This window comes from Enhydra lutris, unplaced genomic scaffold (genome assembly GCF_002288905.1).
Source record: "Enhydra lutris kenyoni isolate GAN:26980312 unplaced genomic scaffold, ASM228890v2 scaffoldscaffold57, whole genome shotgun sequence".
In the NCBI taxonomy this organism is placed as follows: Eukaryota; Metazoa; Chordata; class Mammalia; order Carnivora; family Mustelidae; genus Enhydra; species Enhydra lutris.
The window spans coordinates 12,182,260-12,203,285 of record NW_019154141.1 but is presented as its reverse complement, the minus strand read 5'-3'; the positions used below and the strand labels follow the sequence as shown (position 1 = coordinate 12,203,285).

Genomic DNA, 21,026 nt, shown 5'->3' with positions numbered 1-21,026 from the left:
TGAAATTCTAAAAAAAAAACAAAAACTGGGGCACCTGGGTGGCTCAGTGGGTTAAAGCCTCTGCCTTCGGCTCAGGTTGTGACCCCAGAGTCCTGGGATCAAGCCCCGCATCAGGCTCTCTGCTCAGCAGAGAGTCTGCTTCCCCCTCTCTCTCTGCCTGCTTCTCTGCTTACTTGTGATTTCTGTCTGTCAAATAAATAAAATCTTTAAAAAAAAATAAAATAAAAAAACAAAAACAAAAGCTAGTCTACAGTGACAGAAAGTAGATAAATGGCTGCTTGAGGTGAGGTGTGATTCAGAGGATTGACAGGGAAGAGGCACAAAGAAATATTTTTGGTTAAAAAAAAACTTTCTGGTGATGGAAATATTCCGTATTTTTGCTGTGGGTGTATATATCTGTCAAAACTCACCGACTTGTAAAATTAACATGGGCACATTTATTGTGTGTAAATTATTCTTCGGTGATGTTGATTTTTAAAAATGGGGACACCAAGTGACAAAGTCAAAATAAAACACTAAAGAGAATAGACAGAGTACCCAAATAATCCACAACAATTAAAGAAATTGGATCAGCAGTCAAAGACAGTTCCACGACCAGATAGTTTCATCACCAAATTCAGCCACATAGTCAAGAAGCAAATATTTCCGAAGATTCACAAATTATTCCACAAAGCATAAAAAATAAGAGGGTATGTCTTAACTCATTTAACAGCATAATCTTAATACCTAAACCTGGCATGGATAGCACAAGGAAGGAAAATAACAGGTCAATCTTACACATTAACATAAATTTTTATGGAATATATATTATATATATAATATATAAAATATATATATATATAAGATAATACACCATGACCAAATTGGCTTATCCTATAAATGGAATTTATAACATTAGAAAAATCAGTTAATGTAAATTGCCACATGAATATGAAAGTGTGAAAACCATATATTCATCTCAGAAACAAAACGAATTTGATAAAATTTGCCATCCATTAATGATTAACACTTTGAGCAAACTAAGAATAGAAGGGAACTTCTGTAATCTGATAAGGAATATCTATAAAAAACCTATAGCAGGGATGCCTGGGTGGCTCTGTTGGTTGAGCGACTGCCTTCGGCTCAGGTCATGATCCTGGAGTCCTGGGATCGAGTCCCACATAGGGCTCCCTGCTCGGCAGGGTGTCTGCTTCTCCCACTGACCTCTCTCCTTCATGCTCTCTCTCTCTCTCTCTCTCTCTCAAATAAATGATTAAAATCTTAAAAAAAAAAACCTATAGCAAACATTACACTTAAAAACAAAATATTTCCTTTTTAGCTCGGAAACAGGGCAAAGATGCTTGTTACTTGGTGAGGAAAAAACAAACCTGTTTTTGCAAATGACCTAATTGTGTCTAGACAATCCAAAAGAAGCTACAGGTCAATTATTTCAGCTTATAGAATTTTTTAGTAAATTAGCAGCATCAGCTTAAAAATGAATTGCACAAAGACAACTCAATTAAAAAATTGTCAAAGGACTTGAATAGTGAAGATCTACAAATGGCCAATAAAAATATGAAAAAATATTCAACATCATTAGTCATTAGGAAAATGCAAATCAGAACCACTATGAGATACCACTCCTGCTAGATGACTATTATAAAAAATGGAAAGTAGCAAGTGCCAGTGGAGAAATTAGAACCCTCATATATGACTGGTGGGGATATAAAATGGTTCAGCCACTGTGGAAATGGTTTGGCTGTTCCTCAAAAAGTTAAACATAGAATAACCATATGACACAGCAATGCAAAAGAATTGAAAATAGGGACTCACAAGAGATCCCAGATGGCCGTTTTGGTCTTTCTGTCCATTACAGTAATCATGTCCACCTTGACTCTGGTGGTTAAGGGCCATCACTTGGCCTCTGTTCTGGGCTCCTGTTGTACCTGTTGACTCTTGGAAGCCCACTTCCACAGCAGTTTCCACTACCATCAACTTTTGCCTAGAGAGCCACTACTGAGCTACAAATGGTGCCAGTGCCCCCCAACAACTAGCCCATTTCTTATCACTCTACTGAAGGAAGTATCTCTGAACCTTCATGAGGAGCACAGGAGGCTGGAGGGTTCTCTGGTCACGTACAATAATAATTTCATTCCGGTGTGCCCACCTCTCTGTGCCTTTGAACCCCTTCCCCAGTACTCTGCCAAGGAAGTTCCAGCATCTCCTACTCATTTGCTGTAGTGCATAGATTTCCTAAACTTTGAAGATCTATGCCAGTAGCATATTGCAACTGGTTTTGGATGTCTTTGCCAAGCCTTTAAAATGTTGAAGTCTCAGTCATGGTAGCATATCCCAGATCAATAAACTCTCCATTATCCGGACTTATTTATATTCCACCCCCTGGCCCTAGTCCAGCACCCTCAAGATCCATTCCCAAGCATGTTCTCTCAATTTCTGCTGCTACAGGTTAGCCAGATCCTATAGTCTTTTGATGAATAATCCCTTTCTTCCCATTGCTGGGACAGTACTTCCCCACTTGGTTCATGGTGACGCTTGACCACAGTTATTGGTTTAGGATCACAGAGGGGGTCAGGGTCCAATCTTGAAGAGGGCATGTATCATCTTGCGAGGCATTTGCCTCAGGGGAGAACTCTGCATGGTATCCAAGCAAGAAGAGGTTGCTCTTTCCACAAACGAGAAGAGGCCACTTCCGTTGGCCCAAAGGATTCAGGAAAACCTGGGGCTTCCTAGACGGATGATCCCATACCAGGTCTGAGGGTCCTACTCTTTCTCTACTAGGGTCATGTCTTGCTGCATCTTTAAACATATCATTCTGCTGTTCTCACATTCAGATTATGGGATTGATTCTCAGTACAGTCTGACCAGCACAAGCTGCACATGAGAGTTCCCTTAAATGCTGCCATAAAGGCTTTCTGGCTCTTACACTGTACCCTGAGTTGATAGTTGGCTGAAGTGAGTCTCTCATTGTTGTCTTTTAGCACTTTGATGGTATTTAACAAATGCATTAACTGGCCAGTTCCACAATCCTTGTAATCATCATTTCTCTCTTATATCTCAAATACTAGTAGTGCATCCCTACATTCACCATGGTGGCAGTGATGTGTGGCACTCTAGTGGATGTCAGGGCTCTGCTTACCTCAGCAATGGAATCCTTATTGCCATCTGGAAGGTGAGTGGTCCAATTCCAGAATCCTATTCTGGAGATCTGCTTCCTGGGACCACCTCAGACACCAGCTCTATTTTAGGGTTTGCCCTAGAAGTCGAACCTAAGTCAAGGATTCAAAACCAAGTATTCGAGAAACAATGCTAAGAACCACCAGGAAGCAGGTGGGAAAGTAACACCGGGAAGGAGAGGAGGTCAATAAAGGGTATACTGTCAAGCAACGCAAGCATGTGAACCACAAGAGCTTAAAATCCTGTTGGGAAACTCAAGGAACCAGTAATCATTGAGCCTCAGGACCTTCCCACATGAAGGCTGAGGGAGGTGAGGTATTTATTCACTGATCCCCATCCAGTATTCCCTGAAGTTTGCTCTGGATGGGAGACCATCCCCCAGGACTTTCAGCCTGCCCAGGGTTAGTAAGGCAGGCTTCAGTGACCAGAGAAAAGCCCTCAGGGAAAGAACTGCAGTTTTTCTGGCAGTTGGAGTTTCTTCCAGTGTACCCAAGGGCCTGGGGAATGGGGAAGGAGCATGGAGAACACTAACTACACCGAGGGAAGAATCCTTTTAAGAGATGCAACAATGGTTCCACTCAGCTGGAGATTAAGGCTTGCTTGGGGCTCAGCGCACAGAAGGAGGTTACCTTCTGGGGTAACTATCCCAAATACCAAGGGTTATTGAGTTGCTGCTACACAATGATGGGAGGGAGGACTATGTCTAGAACTCATGTGATTCTCTAGCATGGCTCTTTCTTCTTCCAAGTCCAATACTGAAAGTTAAAGAAAACAAACAAACAAACAAACATAGGAACTCAATTCTGAGGACTTAGATTCATGAAGAAGGAAAGTTTGGTCACCTGACCTGGTTAAAAAACAGTAATAACAAACTGAGGTTTTGGCTAAGGGCAAAGTGAAAATGAAATGAGTAATGAGGGAAGAGAAGAGTTATAGAGATCAACTTATGACAAGTTACGGAAATAAGGATTATAGAAGCTACTGGTATTTTCTTTTCCTTTTAAGATTTATTTGAGAGGAGTACCTGGGTGGCTCAGTCGGTTAAGCATCTGCCTTTGGCTCAGGTTATGATCCCATGGTCCTGGGATCAAGCCCCCCCATCAAGCTCCCTGCTCAGCGGGGAGTTTGCCAGTCTCCCTCTCCCTCTGCTTGCTCTCTGTCTCTCTCAAATAATCTTTTTTTAATAGGAGACACTAGAGAGAGATGGAACGTAGGAAGAAGGGAGAAGAAACTATCTCCCCATTTTTCTGGTTTTGTTCAAAGTTGCTCTCTCTTTTTTTTTTTTTTTTAAGATTTTACTTACTTATTTGACACAGAGAGAGATCACAAGTAGGCAGAGAGGCAGGTAGAGAGAGAGAGGGGAAGCAGGCTCCCTGCTGAGCAGAGAGCCCGATGCGGGGCTTGATCCCAGGACCCTGGGATCATGACCTGAGCTGAAGGCAGAGGCTTTAAACCACTGAGCACCCAGGCGCCCCTCAAAGTTGCTCTCTTGTTGGAAGTAGGCTCCAGCCTACGGCTTCTTCCTGCATGCCAAGAATCAGCTTTGTAGATGGCTCCTTTGAGGACTAAGCAGCAGACCACTGACGACACTGCCTGAGTAGAATCCTACCTGTGGTCTTCTTGGGTGTAGTAATCCCACCTCTTCTCTTTTGTTCCCTCAGCCCTTGTTGCTTCATCTAGTTACTAGTTCTATGGTGTCTCAGTGTTCTCTTTCTCTTTTTGCTTTTAGTCTTCTGACTCCTGTATAACTGACTCCCTGTATTAAATCTCCTCTATCTGAAATACATGATACAGTTTCTATTTTTCCTACTAGGCTCCAGCTGATACACAAAGTTACCCTCAATGGTAGAACAGATAAACTGTAGTATGACATGCATTGGAATAGTAAAAAAGGAAAATAATATGGAAAGAATAGAACGAATAAAAAGAGAGAAATTTCTCGGGACGCCTGGGTGGCTCAGTTGGTTAAGCAGCTGCCTTCGGCTCAGGTCATGATCCCGGCGTCCTGGGATCGAGTCCCACATCGGGCTCCTTGCTCATCAGGGAGCCTGCTTCTCCCTCTGCCTCTGCCTGCCATTCTGTCTGCCTGTGCTTGCTCTCTCTCCCTCTCTCTCTCTGACAAATAATTAAATAAAATCTTTAAAAAAAAAAGAGAGAGAAATTTCTTTTAATAAAGAAACATTAAACTATATTTTTATTGATGGACACATAGGTGATAACACTATTAAGAAAAGCAAGGAAACGATTATCGCAAAGGTAAGGGTCACGGTTATCTCTTGGGAGTACAGATGAAGACAAGATCTGGGAGAAGTACATGGAAAATCCTGAGTTCTTGACAACTTTTTATTTCTTGATCTTTAAGATGAAGACACGGATGTTTGTTATGTAAATTTAAACTTTAAATTTTTAAATCTTTAAACTGAACCTATGTATTTTATGTGCTCTTATGTGCATATAACATATCCTGCAATTGAAAAACAGAAGACCATCATGATTGGCATTGGCTCTGTATCTGGAGGCAGGAAGATGATAAGAGGGGCTTCTAGAAGTGAAGTAAGAGGGGAAAGGCAAAGGGAAAATGGAAAAGACCAAGTCTAAGGTCCCAGAAGCCAAGAATTGAGGCTGAGGTTGAGTAGGCGTGAGATTTGTGCCGGAAGCCAGGACTTTTTGCCCTGCCCCCAGGGAGTCAGACCAGGGTTGTGAACTTGTACAGGCCTTTTATCTCTTCCTCCTCTGATCGTGCCAACAGAGGGTCTCTGCCTGCTGATCGTATTCAGATGTTGGTGCACATCTGAATCAATGTGGAGACATAAGACAATACGCTAGGAAAGTGGGGGTAAATCTAGCATATGGGTAGAGTTGGTGATTAGGTATCAGCTGAACCCTAGGATGGATATTCCTAAAGCCAGGTGGGGAAACTGGGTGGACTCCCTCTTAAACAACACAGAAAGATTTCTGTAGGAGCTGGGGATTTCAGTGTATGAAAGAGAATAGGTTGAGTAGAGGAATGGAGCAGGTGAGACCAGGAAAGAGAGAGCAACCGGGGGACAAGAAAGCCAGACCATGCATCCATCTTCACCTTCCCCTAAAAGATGCAATCAGCTTTGGGGGCCCTCCTAGCCTTGCAGGGATTTGATGGCACCATGCAGCAATGCTGGCAGCCATGGGGTTAAACCTCAAGCCAGCTGCCCTGGGTTGATGTGAGGGGGAAGGACTCCGAGAGAAAGCAATGCCTTGGCACCACTATGGGTACCAGCCCTACTGCTGGGAACCGCCACAGAACCCAGGGCCGTAGCTGCCAGTCTAGTCTCATTGCCCTGAGTGGTTCCAGGCCCTGGGCTTCTACAGCTTGTTCTGGATTCCCATCCCCCACCCCAGGAGCAGTTGAATCCATCCGTTGGTGCTGACCAGTCAAACATCAGATATGCAGTCTCTCCGACTACCCCTTGGCCTCCCAGGTTAGCGCACAGGGGCCACCTGCGCTCTCTGGACGTAGACCTGGCCCGGGCCTCGCTGAGATACACATACAGAACGGTTGGAGAGGCAGGGCTGGGATGAAGGTGAGGACCTCCTTTCTCCCGCCGCAGGAGAAAAACTGAGACACCACCGATCACAGGTCAGAAACAAGAGTTTCGTCGTCGGAACTCAGAGACGCGAGGCGAGGGGTCCCCCGCACTAAGTGTGGGAGTGGAGAACAGGCCAGATGCCCCCTCTTTCTCCTTCCAATCGCTGCCTCTTCCGGGGACCCCCTCCGCCCTCCCTCGGGCCCCAGCCCCCACCCCCAAATTCTGCATCCTCTGCGGATTGGTGCCCGGCCTGCCAGGGGCGGGGCCCGAGGGCCCTGACGTCACCGGCCGAGGGGGGCGGGCAGTTAAGGGAGGGGGTGATAGGCCCCGGCTCAGCACCTCGGAGAGCTCCCTCCCCGGCCTTGTTTTGCTCTGGAATCGCCGCCGGGGGAGGGTGCCAGGGGGCCGGGCAGCGGGAGCAGCGGCAGGGGGATGGCCGTGCAGGGATCGAGGGGCCCCGGCGGGCAGAGGGCCCAGCTGTGATCCGGTGGGGGAGGGGGCCGGGGCTCCAGGCGGGGTGGGGGGGTCAGCTGGTGGCGGCAGCAGTGGCCGCACATCTGGATGGAAGCGAGCTTTGTCCAGACCACCATGGCTCTGGGGCTGTCCTCCAAGAAAGCGTCTTCCCGCAATGTGGCCGTGGAACGTAGGAACCTGATCACCGTGTGCAGGTGGGCGCCGCTGGCGGGGGGTGGTCAGGGAGAGGCGTCGGGGCGGGCTGCGGAGATACGGACTGAGCCTGCCGGCGGGAGGACGCACGGCAGCCGCGGATAAAAGGGAGGAAGCACAGAGTTAAGATAAGCGCGTCCACTGCCCCTCAGGCCCAGACCAGGAGGGGCTTTGGAGGTCTGGTCCCTACCCTTCTAGGCCAAGTCAGGCCTATGCCCAGCCCGCGGCCTGGGGGGTGAGGGGTGTTTAATTGGCACTGCAGCTTCCTGTGAAAACCAGGAAGTGACATTGTGTGTGAGGGGGAGGGGTGGGATGGCTGGCTCCCTTGTTGGGGGCGGGGGCGGGGTGGGCAGGGAAGCACTGAGGAGTAGCAGCGTGAGCGCCCTCGCCCTCCAAGCGTACCCTGACTCCCATCCGTGTCAGACTGGCCTCTCTGGGGTGGGGCTTCCTGAGAGATTTTCCCATGCTCCAATACGAGAGCAGAGATCGGTGCCCTCCTCCATCTCTGGGCAGCTGCAGCCTGTGGCAGGGTCAACTGGGGATGTGGGCAAAGCCCCCGAATCCAACCAGTGAGGGGTGAGGGGCACTGGGCCTGCCATGGGAAGGACTGAGGGTCTGACTGTAGAAGCCTGGGTCTCCTGGGTTCAAGGGAGGAGACTGGGAGGGCAGGGCCATTGGTCCCTGAGGGTGGGGCTGTCGCAGTGTTGGGAAAGATTCATCTGCTTTTTTGGGGGCCCAGGAAGTGAACCTTCACACATCAGCCCTGCAGTGACTCACCTCACTGCCCTGCCCTTAGCCACCAGTGGCCAGCTGCTCAGCCCCTGTCCCTCAGCTTCACCTGCCCTCCTTTATCCCTCTAGGACCACTCCCCCCACCCCCATCCCCCCACCAGCTGCCTTCTCCATCTGCAACCTCTCCACCCCCTGACATGCCACCTCTGAGGACAGGGTGCTCCAAGTGCAGGGCTCAGCTGTCCTGCTTTGCCACCCCACCTGCCTACACACAGGCCTGGGCCCTGCTGCTTCCCCCAGGAATCAGCGCTCACCTGATGCCCTGGCTCCTGCCTCCCATAACTCCTTCCCAGGTTCCTGAGCCCACACCCAGCCATCCTGCCTCTGTCTCACATATATCCTAGTCCCTAGAACGGTGCTTTGCACATCAAACCTCTATAAAAATGCCTGGAATGTTATAGAAGGAGTGAGTGCAGCAATGGCCCACCCAGACCAAAGTACAGGCCAACGCTTCCATCCTCACCCCTCAAACCCTGCCAGTGTGGCATAAAACAAAGCTTTCTGCCTTTGGGGCCAGAGGATCCTAAAGTCAACTCTTACTTCATCTGTTATTAGCTGTGCAACCATGGGGAAGTTTCCTAACCACTCTGGGCCTTGGGTGCCTCATCTTTCCCACAGTAGAAGTAACAGCCATGCTGGAATAGTAACGGCATAATTCCGGTAGGAGCCTAGCCCAGTGCCTGGCATATGGAAATAGCCCGGCCCTGATGATGTCCTTTCTGTCCCTGAGAAGAAGATACTTCTTTCTCTTGCCTGCCTTCCCCAGTGTTGGGGAAGAGGGTATCTCCCTTTGGCGTACCCCAGAGCACCAGAGGTTCTGGTGGATTGGAAGTGGGCTTAGAGCTGCAGTGGGAGGGATAGTTTAAGAGGTGATTGGGGGCATGGTAAAGGCTCAGAAACCCCTTGGGCCTCTGCCACCTCATCGCCATCATGTGGTTCACCTCCAGCTCCCAGAACAGTTCCCTTTAGCAGGCCAAGGGCTCCCCTGGGCCCTGGCCTCCCTGTCTCCATGGTAACCTGCAGCAGCCGCTGCACCTCCTAACAGGGAACACACCATGGGGCTCCCGGGGGCGATGGCCAGTTCTACAGCACCCCTGATGAGGGATGGCAGATGGCCTCCGTGCTGAAACCAGCCCCAGGCCCCCACTGAGGGCTGACCCAGATGACCAGAAAATACCACGATAGGGGGGTGATGTGTGCTACACAATGAGGCCCAGCTAATGTCCCAAACACAGCCTCTTTCTGGTGGGGCCAATCTTCCCATTAATGGCCCTGCTCCTCGACACCCCTGCCCAATGGACTATACACATGCTCCTTCTCCCAGTCCTTCCTGGAGTCTGGGGCAGGTACTATTATTCCCTTTTGGGTCTCAGAGAGGTTAAATGACTTGTCCAAGGCCACAAGGGTATCACAAGGGAACAGGATCTGAGCCCAGCAGTCCGCCTCCCCCGTACTACAACCCCACACTTGATCTGGCTCTGATTTCAGGCCAGACCAGCTCTAAGCCCAAAAAGAAGGGAAGGAGGTCCATTGCCTCAAGTCTGCCATTGGCCTGAGAGCCTCAGAGGCCAGTGCTAAGGGCCGGAGCCTGCAGAGTGGAAGGCAGAGGAGGCAGGGGCTTCTCCCAGACCTCTGTGATTGTGATAGCCAGCAGGGGGCCCCAGGATGTAGCGGAAGGAGCAAGGGCTTTGGGGTCAGACATCCATACTTGACTCCTCACAAGCCCCGTGACTCTGAACAGATCAGTCAACCTCTTGAACCCTCGGTCACCTTATCTGTAACATGGGGAGGATGCTAAGAGGACCTACCCCAGAGCTGTTGTAAGGCTGGGTGAGGAGTACATGCTGTGCTTGGCACGTCACAGGGCTTGATAAGCTTCCGGGGGAAAGGGCAGTTTCAAGCAGCCCCCGTCTCCCTGGGTACCCCACTCCAGCTCTGCCGCCCACAATAGGGCAATAAAGGGAGGTTGGGAGCCGCGTCCTCATTCCAGCCCCACCCACTGCAGGGATGGCAGGTGGAGATCGCAGAGGGAGGGACTGCAGAGGTAGCTGAGGCTCTAGGCAGGACTGCAGAGAGGGATAAGGGGTGCTGGTCTCCATTACCTTCCTTTGTTCCCCTCCTCTCTGAGAAGCCAGGTGTCTGGGCCCCTAAAACCCCTCCCAGAGATTTGCTGCCAATGCCCCCTCCCACCCAGTGTGTGTGTCAGACCTACACCCTGCACACACACACGCACACACACACACACACACACCCCGCCCCAGCCCAGCTCTGCACCGCCTGGTTCTGGGCAGCTGGTGTGTGGGCGACCAAGCTGGGAAGGAGAAGGGGGAAGCGGGGCATCCGTGTGCTAAGAGCCCACCTGGCCACCCCTGCAGGCCCACGCTCCATGTGCTCAGCTTCAACTCACATGCCCTGGCCCAAGTGCCCCCCCCCCCCAGGGAGGGATGGAAATTTGTTCCAGCAATAGCAGAAGATAGCTCCGGGCAGGGGTACGAGCCCACTTTCTAACTCCTAGCTGACCCCCAACACACACCCATCAAAAACGCAACTCCAAAGCAAGGGCAGGAAAGAAGGGGCTCTGGGACAGTCCCCTGACTCCAAGGGCCTCCTCTGCCTACCTACTGTTCTGTCCCCTCTTGTACCTTATTCCTGAAGCTTCCTTTCTCTGGCTGTCAGCTCTCCTGTCACCTGTTTGTCCATCGGTCTCCCGCCTGCCACTCTATCACTCCCATGTCATAGCACCTCTGTGGTCACTGTGTACCTCCCCTGCCTCTCACCTCCCTTTCCTGTGCCTCCCCACATGACCTCCCTCTTCATGACCTCTCCTCTGCCCTTCTCTCCCTCTCTTCGCCTAACACCCCTCCTCTAAAAATCCATTACTCTGTCTTCTCACTGGACACGCTGCTGTCCCCTTTCCCGACCTCCTGCCAGGTTCTCTGTGAAAACGCTGCTGGAGAAATACACAGCGGAGCCCATCGATGACTCTTCCGAGGAGTTTGTGAATTTTGCAGCCATCTTAGAGCAGATCCTCAGCCACCGCTTCAAAGGTGGGCCCAGCTCCCTGTCTCCCGTCGTCCAGCCCTCCCAGGCTTTAGCTTCCAGCTACCCACTCTGATCTTTCTCGTGGCTTTCTGAACCCCATCATTGATCCTGGCCCCAGTTCTGGCTGGGCCATGCACACAGCTGGGAAGAGGGGAGGGGGTCTTCTGGCCACAGGTGGGTACACACAAGCCCCATCAGTGGGCGTGCTGGTACATGCTAGCGTGCCTTCTGTGTACAGGTATGTGGGCGCATGTGTTTGGGATAGGAGCTTTGTGCAGGTGGGGCTGTTAATACTTAGCATGTGTGTACCCCATCACACGAACCCTCTACAAACTCCCTGGTTTTGCTGAGCCCCCTCCCTGCCCTGGCTCAGCCTGTGCCCCAGCAGGTCCGGTGAGCTGGTTCAGCTCAGACGGGCAGCGGGGCTTCTGGGACTATATCCGGCTGGCCTGCAGCAAAGTGCCCAACAATTGTGTAAGCAGCATCGAGAACATGGAGAACATCAGCACAGCCCGAGCCAAGGTGAGGGGCCTTGATGGGCGGGGCCGGGCCAGCTGTTGCTTGCAGGGGATACAGGTGGGAATTGCCTGCTCCTTGTTCCTCAACTCTGCCTACAGTCACTGGGTGGAAGAACCACAAGAGGTCTAGACCCAGTGGTGCACTCCTGGGTCCCTTCAGGGCAACAAGTAAAGTTGAATGTGCTTTCCAGGGCCGGGCGTGGATCCGGGTGGCACTGATGGAGAAACGAATGTCAGAATATATCACCACAGCTCTGCGGGACACCCGGACCACCAGGTCAGACCCTCTCCATCAGCTCAGACCACAGGTCCCAGTGTGCGTGCTCGCGGCCTAAACATACTTGATCCTTAAGTTTCCGGAGCAAACTTCAGTCCCTGAACTACAACTCCCAGCATGCCCTGCGAGCTTCCCTCTCCCAGACTATCCTCCGGCTGAGGAGCTTGCAGTCCCAGACAGCCTTTAGCACCACCACCATTTCTTCCAAGTCACATTCATTCTTCTCTATCACTCCACAGTACTGATCTCATGCACAGCTCTAACCTCGACATGCCTCTGAACAAGCCTCAACTATGCATCATTTTACCTGTTGGCCTCGTTCCATGACCTGTGACACAGAGCCCTACCTACTTCCCAAACAGTAGCAGCAGTCTGTACTTGCCGCCCGTGGACTAAAGTCCTGGTGTGCAGAGCCTGAGTCCCTGCACTGTGGATTTGCAGAGAGATTGGGTCTCAGGGGCAGGGGTCACAGGCAGGATGGGTGTTTGCAACCGAGTACAGTCCGCAGTATGTGTCACCCCGCCCCGCCCCCCAGTGGTCACGTGTAACCTGATGGTTTTACTCCGTTCTCTCTCTAGTCTGACCTCCCATTTCAGAGTTCACATCAACACGTTTTTGAGCACCTTCTGTATGTCAAGCACTAACGATGAGAACTTGTTTCCTGACTGTATGGATCTGAATGGTCCCATAACTGGTGGGAAAGGGGTAGTTCAGAGGATGGGGGAGAGTTTTCTCGGGGAACACACGTTCTAGTACACAGGAGACACAGTGGGCGCCACTCTGAGGGAGAGCCTAGATCCACACTGAAGGGTGAGCAGGAGAGACATACCTCCTTCCTCTAGGAAAGGTTTGTAGTGAGTCAACAGGAGAAGTCCTGAGGGCTGGGGCCTCCCTGGGCGGATGAGGCCGCGGCACCGTCAGTCCCTCTATACCCAGCCTCCCCCCCACCCCCAACCCTCTACCCCTGCAGACGTTTCTATGACTCGGGAGCCATCATGCTGCGGGAGGAAGCCACCGTCCTCACCGGGATGCTGATCGGACTGAGCGCCATAGACTTCAGGTGGGGTCTCGGGGGCGGGGGCGGAGGGAGTTGAGCCGAGGATGTCCACACTCGCGTTCCGTCATGCCCGCCCCTCCACCCTGTGGTTCTCCCGCCCCCAGCTTCTGTCTCAAGGGCGAAGTGCTGGACGGGAAGACCCCCGTGGTGATCGATTACACACCCTACCTAAAGTTCACCCAGAGGTGAGCCGCGCGTGGGTGCGGGGCTGACGGAGGGCGGGCAGGGGCAGGCAGGGCGGGCCGTGCCCACTTTGCCTTCCCCCCAAGCTACGACTACCTGACGGACGAGGAGGAGCGGCACAGCGCCGAGAGCAGTACGAGCGAGGACAACTCTCCCGAGCACCCATACCTGCCGCTCGTCACCGACGAGGACAGCTGGTACAGCAAATGGCACAAGATGGAACAGAAGTTCCGCATCGTCTACGCGCAGAAGGTGCGTGCCGCGCGCCGGGGGAGCAGGGTGGGGGGGGCCGGCGGGCGGGCGGGTGGCGTCCGCGGGGATACCCGCGTCCCGCCGCCGGCGCTGAACCCGCGTCCCGCAGGGTTACCTGGAGGAGCTGGTGCGCCTGCGCGAGTCTCAACTAAAGGACCTGGAGGCAGAGAACCGGCGGCTGCAGCTGCAGCTGGAGGAGGCGGCGGCGCAGAACCAGCGCGAGAAGCGGGAGCTGGAAGGCGTGATCCTGGAGCTGCAGGAGCAGCTGTGAGCGCCGCCGCCGCCCAACCCCTGTCCTCCCCGCCCGCCCCCCAACCTCGCCGCGTCCCGGCCACCCCGACCACATCGCCCCCGCTTTCTTGGTAACAGCAGCCAGCGCCACCCACCGCCAGCATCAAACCACTGATCCCCTCACTTCCACCCCAAGACCCCCTCCCCGGTAAACTAAATTGCCCTCAACATAAGATCCAGCGACCCGACCCCCCAAAAACCGGCTCCCCACTTACTCCATCAGCTAGCATGGCTACAGAACGTTACTCAGAAAGACCTCATTTGTTACTCAAACTGTGGACATGATCGCTTTCCCTCTGTTCAGCACCCCTCTGATCTGCAACCGCTATCATCCCCACAGTGCCCCCCCGCCGGGGACTTCACTGTTATTCATCCTTCTGATAGCTTCTGCCTGAAACTTTTCATCACCGTGTGACCTCCCAGCATGATCCCCAGAGATGCTCCGTTACCTTTCAGGATTCCCACTCTATTTTCAACCCACTCCACCCTAACTTGAGTCCCCCAGCACCCCATCATTCCCTCCAGCTCCCATCATGAGCATGAGCGCACTAGATCCCCATCTCCTCCCTGACCTCAGTACCCTCCACTGACTCCCAGGAACTGCCCTACTGGTCCACAACATTCTGTCCCCATTTCTGCTGCCCAGATTTCATTCGTAACTACCCACCCCCGTTGAGCCCCCCTTTCCCCACTTCTGTGCCCTCTCCTAGTCAGGCCTGACCCCTCCTCCCCATCCCAGGACAGGTCTGATCCCCGGTGACCACGTTCCCCTGGCCCAGGGTTCCAAAGACCTCACCACGCCCCTGGTCAACCAATGGCCATCCCTGGGAATGCTCAGTGGAGCAGAGGGCACCAACAATCCCAAGCTGTACCGGAGGTAAGCCTCAGCAGGGCTCAGCTTGGGCCTCAGTGCTGGTCCTTACTGGGTAAGTGGGGCTGGTAGGGGGGCTGGGGCGGGCTGCAGGCCTCTGCCTGCACATCAGCCCTCTGCTCTGCTGCAGACACAGTTTCATGAGCACGGAGCCACTGTCAGCTGAAGCCAGCCTGAGCTCGGACTCCCAGCGCCTGGGAGAGGGCAAACGGGACGAAGAGCCCTGGGGCCCCATCGGTGAGCCCCCTAATCCAGCAACCAACATTCTTCCAAGAAGGGCTGAGGCCAGGCCTTGGGGCCTGTGGTGACCCTGGCCGAGTCCCTCCTTCACTGAGCCCTTCCAGAGAGCTTAGCATCGCATTTAAGAGCTTGCTTTGGGGTGTCGGGCAGACCCTGCTGCATACCCCAGGCAGCGCCTCTTCCAGTTGTTCGAGCTTGGTCCCTGGTCCGGCACTTCACCTTGCCAAGCCCTGCTCATCAGTAACATGGGGGTGCTGGTTAATCCCCAGTGTAGCATTGTTGGGGGCTCCGTGACTCCCAGGTTCTTGGGGAATTCTTTGCCTAACTAATTTGCTCTTATCTCACGTGCTCTGTGAACCGCTTGCCTGACCCTTGTTTCCCCCTTTTCTTTGGCTGCCAGGAAGCTCAGAGCCAAATTAGTGGCTCCCTTCAAGCGAATGTCCAGGACTTCAACGCATGCATTTTGTGTTGCCCTCCCCTGGCTTCACCTTGGTTCCCTACCCTAGTTTTCCTGGGGCCTGGACTCCTGCCTTTTCTTTCCCAACACCACACTGTTCTGGATGACTTTAGATCTTCTTTGAGACAAGGCAGGCTGTGGACGTGGAACCCCGCCACACTGTGTTTGTGATTGTCTGTGTGTCTGTCTCCCCCACCAGACTGTGAGCTCCGTGAGGGCAGGGACTGTGTCTCGTCCGTTCTCTGTATCCCCAGTGCTTGGAACGGAACAAGTGCTCACCGCGTGTTTAATAAACAGACAGAGAGGATGAACCTCAGGGGGAGACAGAGACATAAACTGACGATTACAATAGTGTCCCAGCACTGGGCATGGCATGGCCAGCTGCTTATCCCGGTTTACTTGAAAATGCCAAATCCTCCAGAAATGAGGAAAATCTCCAGGGGGAGTTGGGGGGGGGTGCTGACCTGAGGGCTACCCTTCCTTCACCTTCACCTGCACCCCCCCTTCCCCCGCTCACACACAGGCAGACCGGTTGGCTCGGCCTCACCCGCCCTCTCTCCTCAGGGAAGGACCCCACGCCCTCCATGCTGGGCCTCTGCGGCTCCCTGGCCTCCATCCCCAGCTGCAAGTCCCTGGCGAGCTTCAAATCCAACGAGTGCCTGGTGAGCGACAGTCCAGAGGGCAGCCCGGCACTGAGCCCCAGCTGAGGAGCGGCGTGGGCAGTGCTGGCCCCCCCTTTCCAGGGGCACGGGCACAAAGTCCCCCAATCCAGGCCACTTTTCCAGAGAACTCTGGCCACCCAGCCATGGGTCTCTTGCCAAAGGCACCCTTTGCTTCTTGCCCGTTTTAACTTTCTGCCCAAGGGAGCAGGAGCTGCAAAGGGAAGCTGCCTGGGCCGGGACGCAGGGGCACCACAGGCCACAGGGTGCCCTGGGGAAAGCTTGTATCATTCTTCTGGTGACCCTGGCACCTGGCTGGCTTCCTACCGGACTCTTCTTCGCTCATCCCCACCGTCCTCCTCAGGAGCTGATGGCCCAGCCTCAGCACCCCACCCCCCTCCCTCTCCAGTCTGATCCTGTGTATACCCCAGAGTCACTCCGTCCTCGGCCCCAGGGTAGGGGCTCTGAGGGGATCCGGCGGCAAATAAAAACCAGAAGACTGAGGGCAACTTTGTCTGTGGGGGGTTGGGACTGGGAGCTGTCCTAAGGTGGCACAATTCAGTAGAGCCCGTGCTGGGTCCGTAACTGGGGTGATGGTAGGCCAGACACCACAGGTGTGTGCCCCACGGGAGCAAACCGGTCAGAACGATTGAGGAAGTGGGGTGCTTTTGTCCTGTCTGTCCCGGGAAAGACCACAACGTGTCGGTGCCCCATTCAACCCGACACTCTTAGTAACCTGATTAGCCCCCAGCAGGGAAGACATTGAACAGCCCGAGGGCAGGACAGAGGAGGCCAGCCCTGGCAGGGCCCTGTTCTCTGAGACTTTCCTCATCCTGAGGGATTCAGCTTTGGCCCAAAGTTGCACCCCCAGTGAAGCATCCTCCCTCTGTTGTCCCTTGGAGGGTATCCGTGGGGAGAGGTCTTGCCACCCTCCCCCGTGGCTCTAACACTACCCGTCACCCCCTCAACTCTGGGTCCTCACCCTGACCCAGCTCTAAGTTGGCAGGGTGTCCTCTCTATGGATACCACCTGGGTTGTCAGAGCCAACCTCCAGGTCCCTTCCAGGCCTCCTCTGTGCAAGCCACTCACCAAGTTCTCCTCCTCCCCACCCCTCCCTACCCCGCAGTCACAGGCGATAGTGAGAGGTTCATCGTCTTTAGATTCAAGGAATTCACAGGGACGGGGGCAGACTACACCAGGCCCAGGGTTTGGTGGCCCTCAGGAGCAGACACCGCTACAGCAAACACACAGGGAAACGGTGGCAAGGGAGGGGACAAATAGCAGATTTGGTCTTGAACTTGGGGTAGGGGTGGTGGTGGAAAAGTGATTATCCTTGGGGCTTGGGAATGAGAAAAACAGCAGGAAAAAAGCGGTTTTTGGGAAGGGGCCTGGGCCTCGAGGGGCAAGCCCCTACCCCTAGGACTCATAGTTGAGGGGGATGGGAAATGAGGCCCCTCCCCTCAGTGCTGAGGACAAGGCACTTGGCTCAGTCTCCTTCGGCACTCCCCAGCCACGGAAGAGATGGGGTCCTTGTCCCCTGGCTCTTTCTAAGAGCCCAGAGGCTGTTCTCTGTTGAGCCTCTGGAAGAAGCCTTTGCCAAACTCGTAGGTGCTGATCATGATGGCACAGGAGGGAGCAGCCTTGATGATCCTTGGGAGAAAGCCTGCAATAGGAGTGGGGGTTAGGGTCAGAGGTCAGGACCCCAGGGGGCCCCAATCCTTCCTGAGCTTGGACACATACACACACACACTCACCTGCAAAGAGGCCCCTGGTGCCCGACTCAGCCCGGATCCTCCGCAGCAGCAGCCACGTGGAGTCTGCGCGTGGGGGCGTCACTGCAAACGTGAGGCACAGCCAGGTCAGGACCCCACCTGGGTCCCCACCCGCGCGGCCCCGCACCAGCCAGAACCTTCACCTCTCACAGCCTCCACCGCTCCCAGCGCGACCTGGCGCTGAGTCTTCACCACGTCGAAGGGTAGAGTCAGGATGGCCGCCACCTGGTGGGGTGGGAAGAGGGCTGGTCTCCTGTCCCAGGACCCCCTCCCTCGTGTCCAGCTGAGCTCTGCCAGCCTTAGCTAGGGCTTCACTAGGCAGGGTGAGCTTGCTCCTCAAGAGGGAGCTACCTGAGCCCGTCTCCCTGGAGCGCCTCCCACAACTCTCCCTCACGCACTGACCTTGTCCGGGCCCAATCAACTCACCGTCCCTGAGATGCCGCCAGCCACAAAGCTGATGCCCACAGACGGCTGGTCTTTTGGTCTGAGCCCACTCAACCAGCTCTTCACCAACTCATAGTTGAACCAGTACAGGGCTTGGGGATGTAGGGAAACACTCATTAGAGTCAGGAAGGGCAGCAGGGTGGCCTCAAACCTCCCATTTTTCACCCCCGCACAATGCAACGAGCCCTTCCTCTGGAGAATGAGGACTGTCTGTGGCGGGCCGGTCTCTGTGACAGATTCTCCATGAGAATTTTCTCCAGGAAACCTGGGTGACTACCCCACCCGCTGAACCCATTTCACAGATGAGATTTTCAAGGTCCAGAAAAACAACTTCAAAGTCACTGCGTTGTAGGCCACCTGTATGTCATCCAAAGGCTCCCTTACCCCACCCCCCGCACCTGACTCCTACCTGAAAAGGGCACATCCCGAAGGGCAGTGGGGCCCCAGCCTAGCCACAGTGAGCGCCAGCCGCCCTGGGCCATGGCGGCTCGGACACAGGATCCCAGCTCCCGGTAGGACACGTGCTGAGCCTGCAGCTTTGTCCGCACCAGCTCCAAGGGGCTGATCACAGTCACGGTGCCCACTGCGGGGGAACAGGAGGGAGGGGTCAGCTCACAGCCCGACAGACACCACCTCTCCCGGGATCTAGGGGCCCAAGAGATCCCTCCACCCCTAAGCTGCCGGACACTAGAGCTGGAAGCCAGGACCGGGCTCCGGCAGAGCGGCGGGTCAGAGAGAGATCAAGGGCCCCGGGCTGTCCTCACAGCGGGCTAGTGCGCCAGCCACCATGGGGGCGTAGAGATCAGAAGTCAGGGCTCGACCACAAAGGAAGGTCTTGAGCTGGTCATATGCGGTGAAGTAGATGGCAGTGGCCGGCACAGTCATAACCCTGGGAGCGTGAACAGATGTTAGCTGGGACTCCCAAAGGCTCCCAACCTCCCGGGCGCCCCCGCCCCAGCCACCATGACAGGAGAGTAGGAGAGCAGGGAAAAGCAATGTGCGGGACTGGGAGACTCACAAGGTGGCTGGGAGGCCGCTCCACAGGGTCCTGGTGCCCTCGTGTCTCACGATCTTCACAAAGGCGTCCTAGCCACACAGACACCAGAATGAGCCCTGTGATGGGGCCCACCTGGACGCGGCCCCAGCCTGATGCCCTCACCTCCGTCCGCAGCCCTGGGTCCTGCTGGGAGGCAAGAGCCCCTCAGGCCAGCACACGTGCAATCGCCCGTTTAGCTCCCAACAGACTCCTGCTCACCCTTCAAACCGCAGAGAGGCACCACCTCCGCCGGAGGGCCCTTCCCAAGCTGCCCCAGCTACTGCTACTTGCTTTTCACCACCCACCCCTCCTTGGGTCTCCCACCCAACCGATGTGAATCCCTCCAGAGCACCCAGATTCCAGGCGGGGGCCCAGCCGCTCCTCACCACGGTGCCAGTGAAGCGGGTGGGGTCCTGAAACCAGGTGGCACAGCGGGCGCCATTCGGGCACAAGTAGAGGGGCTCCAAGACCCCATTGCAGTACAGGAGGCACTTCCCTGTGGATCGGAGAGAGGAGGGCACTGGGGAAGGGAAGAGGGTATTAGGAGGACACTGCCCTGGAACCCCGCAGGGAGGGGGTGAGTCCCATCCCTTGGAGGCCAGCACAGGCCATGGTCCCTGGGTGGACATTCTTGTCCAGGACACAGGGCTCGCTGGTAGGACCTGGAAGTGTGTGGTAGGGCTGTGGGCACTCAAGTCCCCTGGGGAGACTGGGCCACTCTATCCCCTGGACCTTCACAAGCTCCCTGTGGTTCGGGGAACTCACATTTCACGTAGGGGAGGCTCCAGAGTCTGGAGGGAGGCATCAGCTCTAAAACACAAGGCAGTCCTTTAAGTCACAAGGGCCCCCACTCCGACCTGTCCCGGGGACCCCATCTCTGGAAGATCTTGGTTTTGCCCAGGCCCCTTCTGGGCTCCATGGCTAGGCACTCACCGCTGGCCGTCGAGGGGCGCTGAGACTGCAGGCGAACTTTCACCACGTCCAGGGGTGTCACTGGAGGAGGAGGGCAGGTCTGAAGGCTCCTTTCAGGACCCCTCCCCTTGACCCCACCACAGAACCAAGTCGCCTCCAATCTCTGGCCTGCCCCAGACCCCAGCTGCCCCCTCTCCACCTCCCCAGATCTTACTGAAAAGGGAGGTGACCACAGCCCCAGTGCCCGAGGCCACCATTTGTTGGAGGGGGCTAATGCCCCCAGGATCCTGGTCAGCCATCTTGTAGCTTCAATTCTGAAAAACAAACAAGTCCACTGGAACCGCCACTCACAAAACAAAAACCACTGGGAAGAGGAGACACGAGGCAGGGCACTTTGGGATCTGACCCAGCCCTTTACCTAAATTCACCCACTAAATATGAACTCAGACAATCCTCACAATTACCTTTTATTTTTATTTTTGAAGACTGTATTTATTTGAGAGAAAGAGACAGCCCCAGCGGGGAGGAAAGTGAGAACCAGGATCAGGGAGCCCAATCGAGGTGGGATCCCAGGACCCTGGAATCATGACCTGAGCGGAAGGCAGAAGTTTAACAGACTTAGCCACCCAAGCCCCCTCACAATTACCTTTTATTTTTTTTTTTACTTTTATTTTTAAAGATTTTATTTATTTATTTGTCAGAGAGAGAGAGGGAGAGAGAGCAAGCACAGGCAGACAGAATGGCAGGCACAGGCAGAGGAAGAAGCAGGCTCCCCGATGAGCAAGGAGCCCGATGTGGGATCGAGTCCCACATCGGGC

The 21,026-nt window shown here is 54.4% G+C and overlaps 2 protein-coding genes across 8 annotated transcripts in view; one reads left to right on the top strand and one right to left on the bottom strand.

The window, feature by feature from the left end:
• Positions 1–7,286: 7,286 nt before the first annotated feature.
• LOC111158142 (RUN domain containing 3A) lies at positions 7,287–16,092 on the top strand. 4 transcript variants are annotated; one of them, XM_022520026.1, is made up of 11 exons: positions 7,287–7,408; positions 11,129–11,244; positions 11,613–11,761; positions 11,949–12,034; positions 13,005–13,094; positions 13,196–13,276; positions 13,361–13,526; positions 13,636–13,793; positions 14,557–14,694; positions 14,819–14,925; positions 15,950–16,092. In XM_022520026.1, the coding sequence occupies exons 1-11, from the start codon at positions 7,302–7,304 to the stop codon at positions 16,090–16,092; spliced, it is 1,341 nt and encodes a 446-aa protein (XP_022375734.1). In that variant the 5' UTR covers positions 7,287–7,301. The 4 variants fall into 4 exon arrangements, with proteins under 4 accessions (XP_022375734.1, XP_022375731.1, XP_022375733.1 ...); XM_022520023.1 differs by having other exon boundaries at positions 7,302–7,408; positions 11,628–11,761; XM_022520025.1 differs by lacking the exon at positions 15,950–16,092 and adding an exon at positions 15,329–15,696 and having other exon boundaries at positions 7,302–7,408; positions 11,628–11,761.
• A 1,091-nt stretch (positions 16,093–17,183) lies between these two features.
• The window catches only part of LOC111158075 (solute carrier family 25 member 39), a 4,986-nt gene continuing 1,143 nt past the window's right edge, over positions 17,184–21,026 (bottom strand). For 2 of the 4 annotated variants that reach the window (XM_022519895.1, XM_022519896.1), the window contains 11 exons: positions 20,423–20,522; positions 20,230–20,289; positions 20,062–20,106; positions 19,683–19,816; positions 19,279–19,346; positions 19,025–19,149; positions 18,670–18,843; positions 18,243–18,352; positions 17,960–18,041; positions 17,799–17,879; positions 17,184–17,707 (listed from right to left, as the gene is read on the bottom strand). In XM_022519895.1, coding sequence (XP_022375603.1) covers positions 17,592–17,707; positions 17,799–17,879; positions 17,960–18,041; positions 18,243–18,352; positions 18,670–18,843; positions 19,025–19,149; positions 19,279–19,346; positions 19,683–19,816; positions 20,062–20,106; positions 20,230–20,289; positions 20,423–20,507 — 1,080 coding nt within the window. In that variant the 5' untranslated portion in view covers positions 20,508–20,522 and the 3' untranslated portion in view covers positions 17,184–17,591. Of the gene's footprint in view, positions 17,708–17,798; positions 17,880–17,959; positions 18,042–18,242; positions 18,353–18,669; positions 18,844–19,024; positions 19,150–19,278; positions 19,347–19,682; positions 19,817–20,061; positions 20,107–20,229; positions 20,290–20,422; positions 20,801–21,026 lie in introns of those variants that run through there. The other 2 variants (XM_022519898.1, XM_022519897.1) reach the window with 2 other exon arrangements.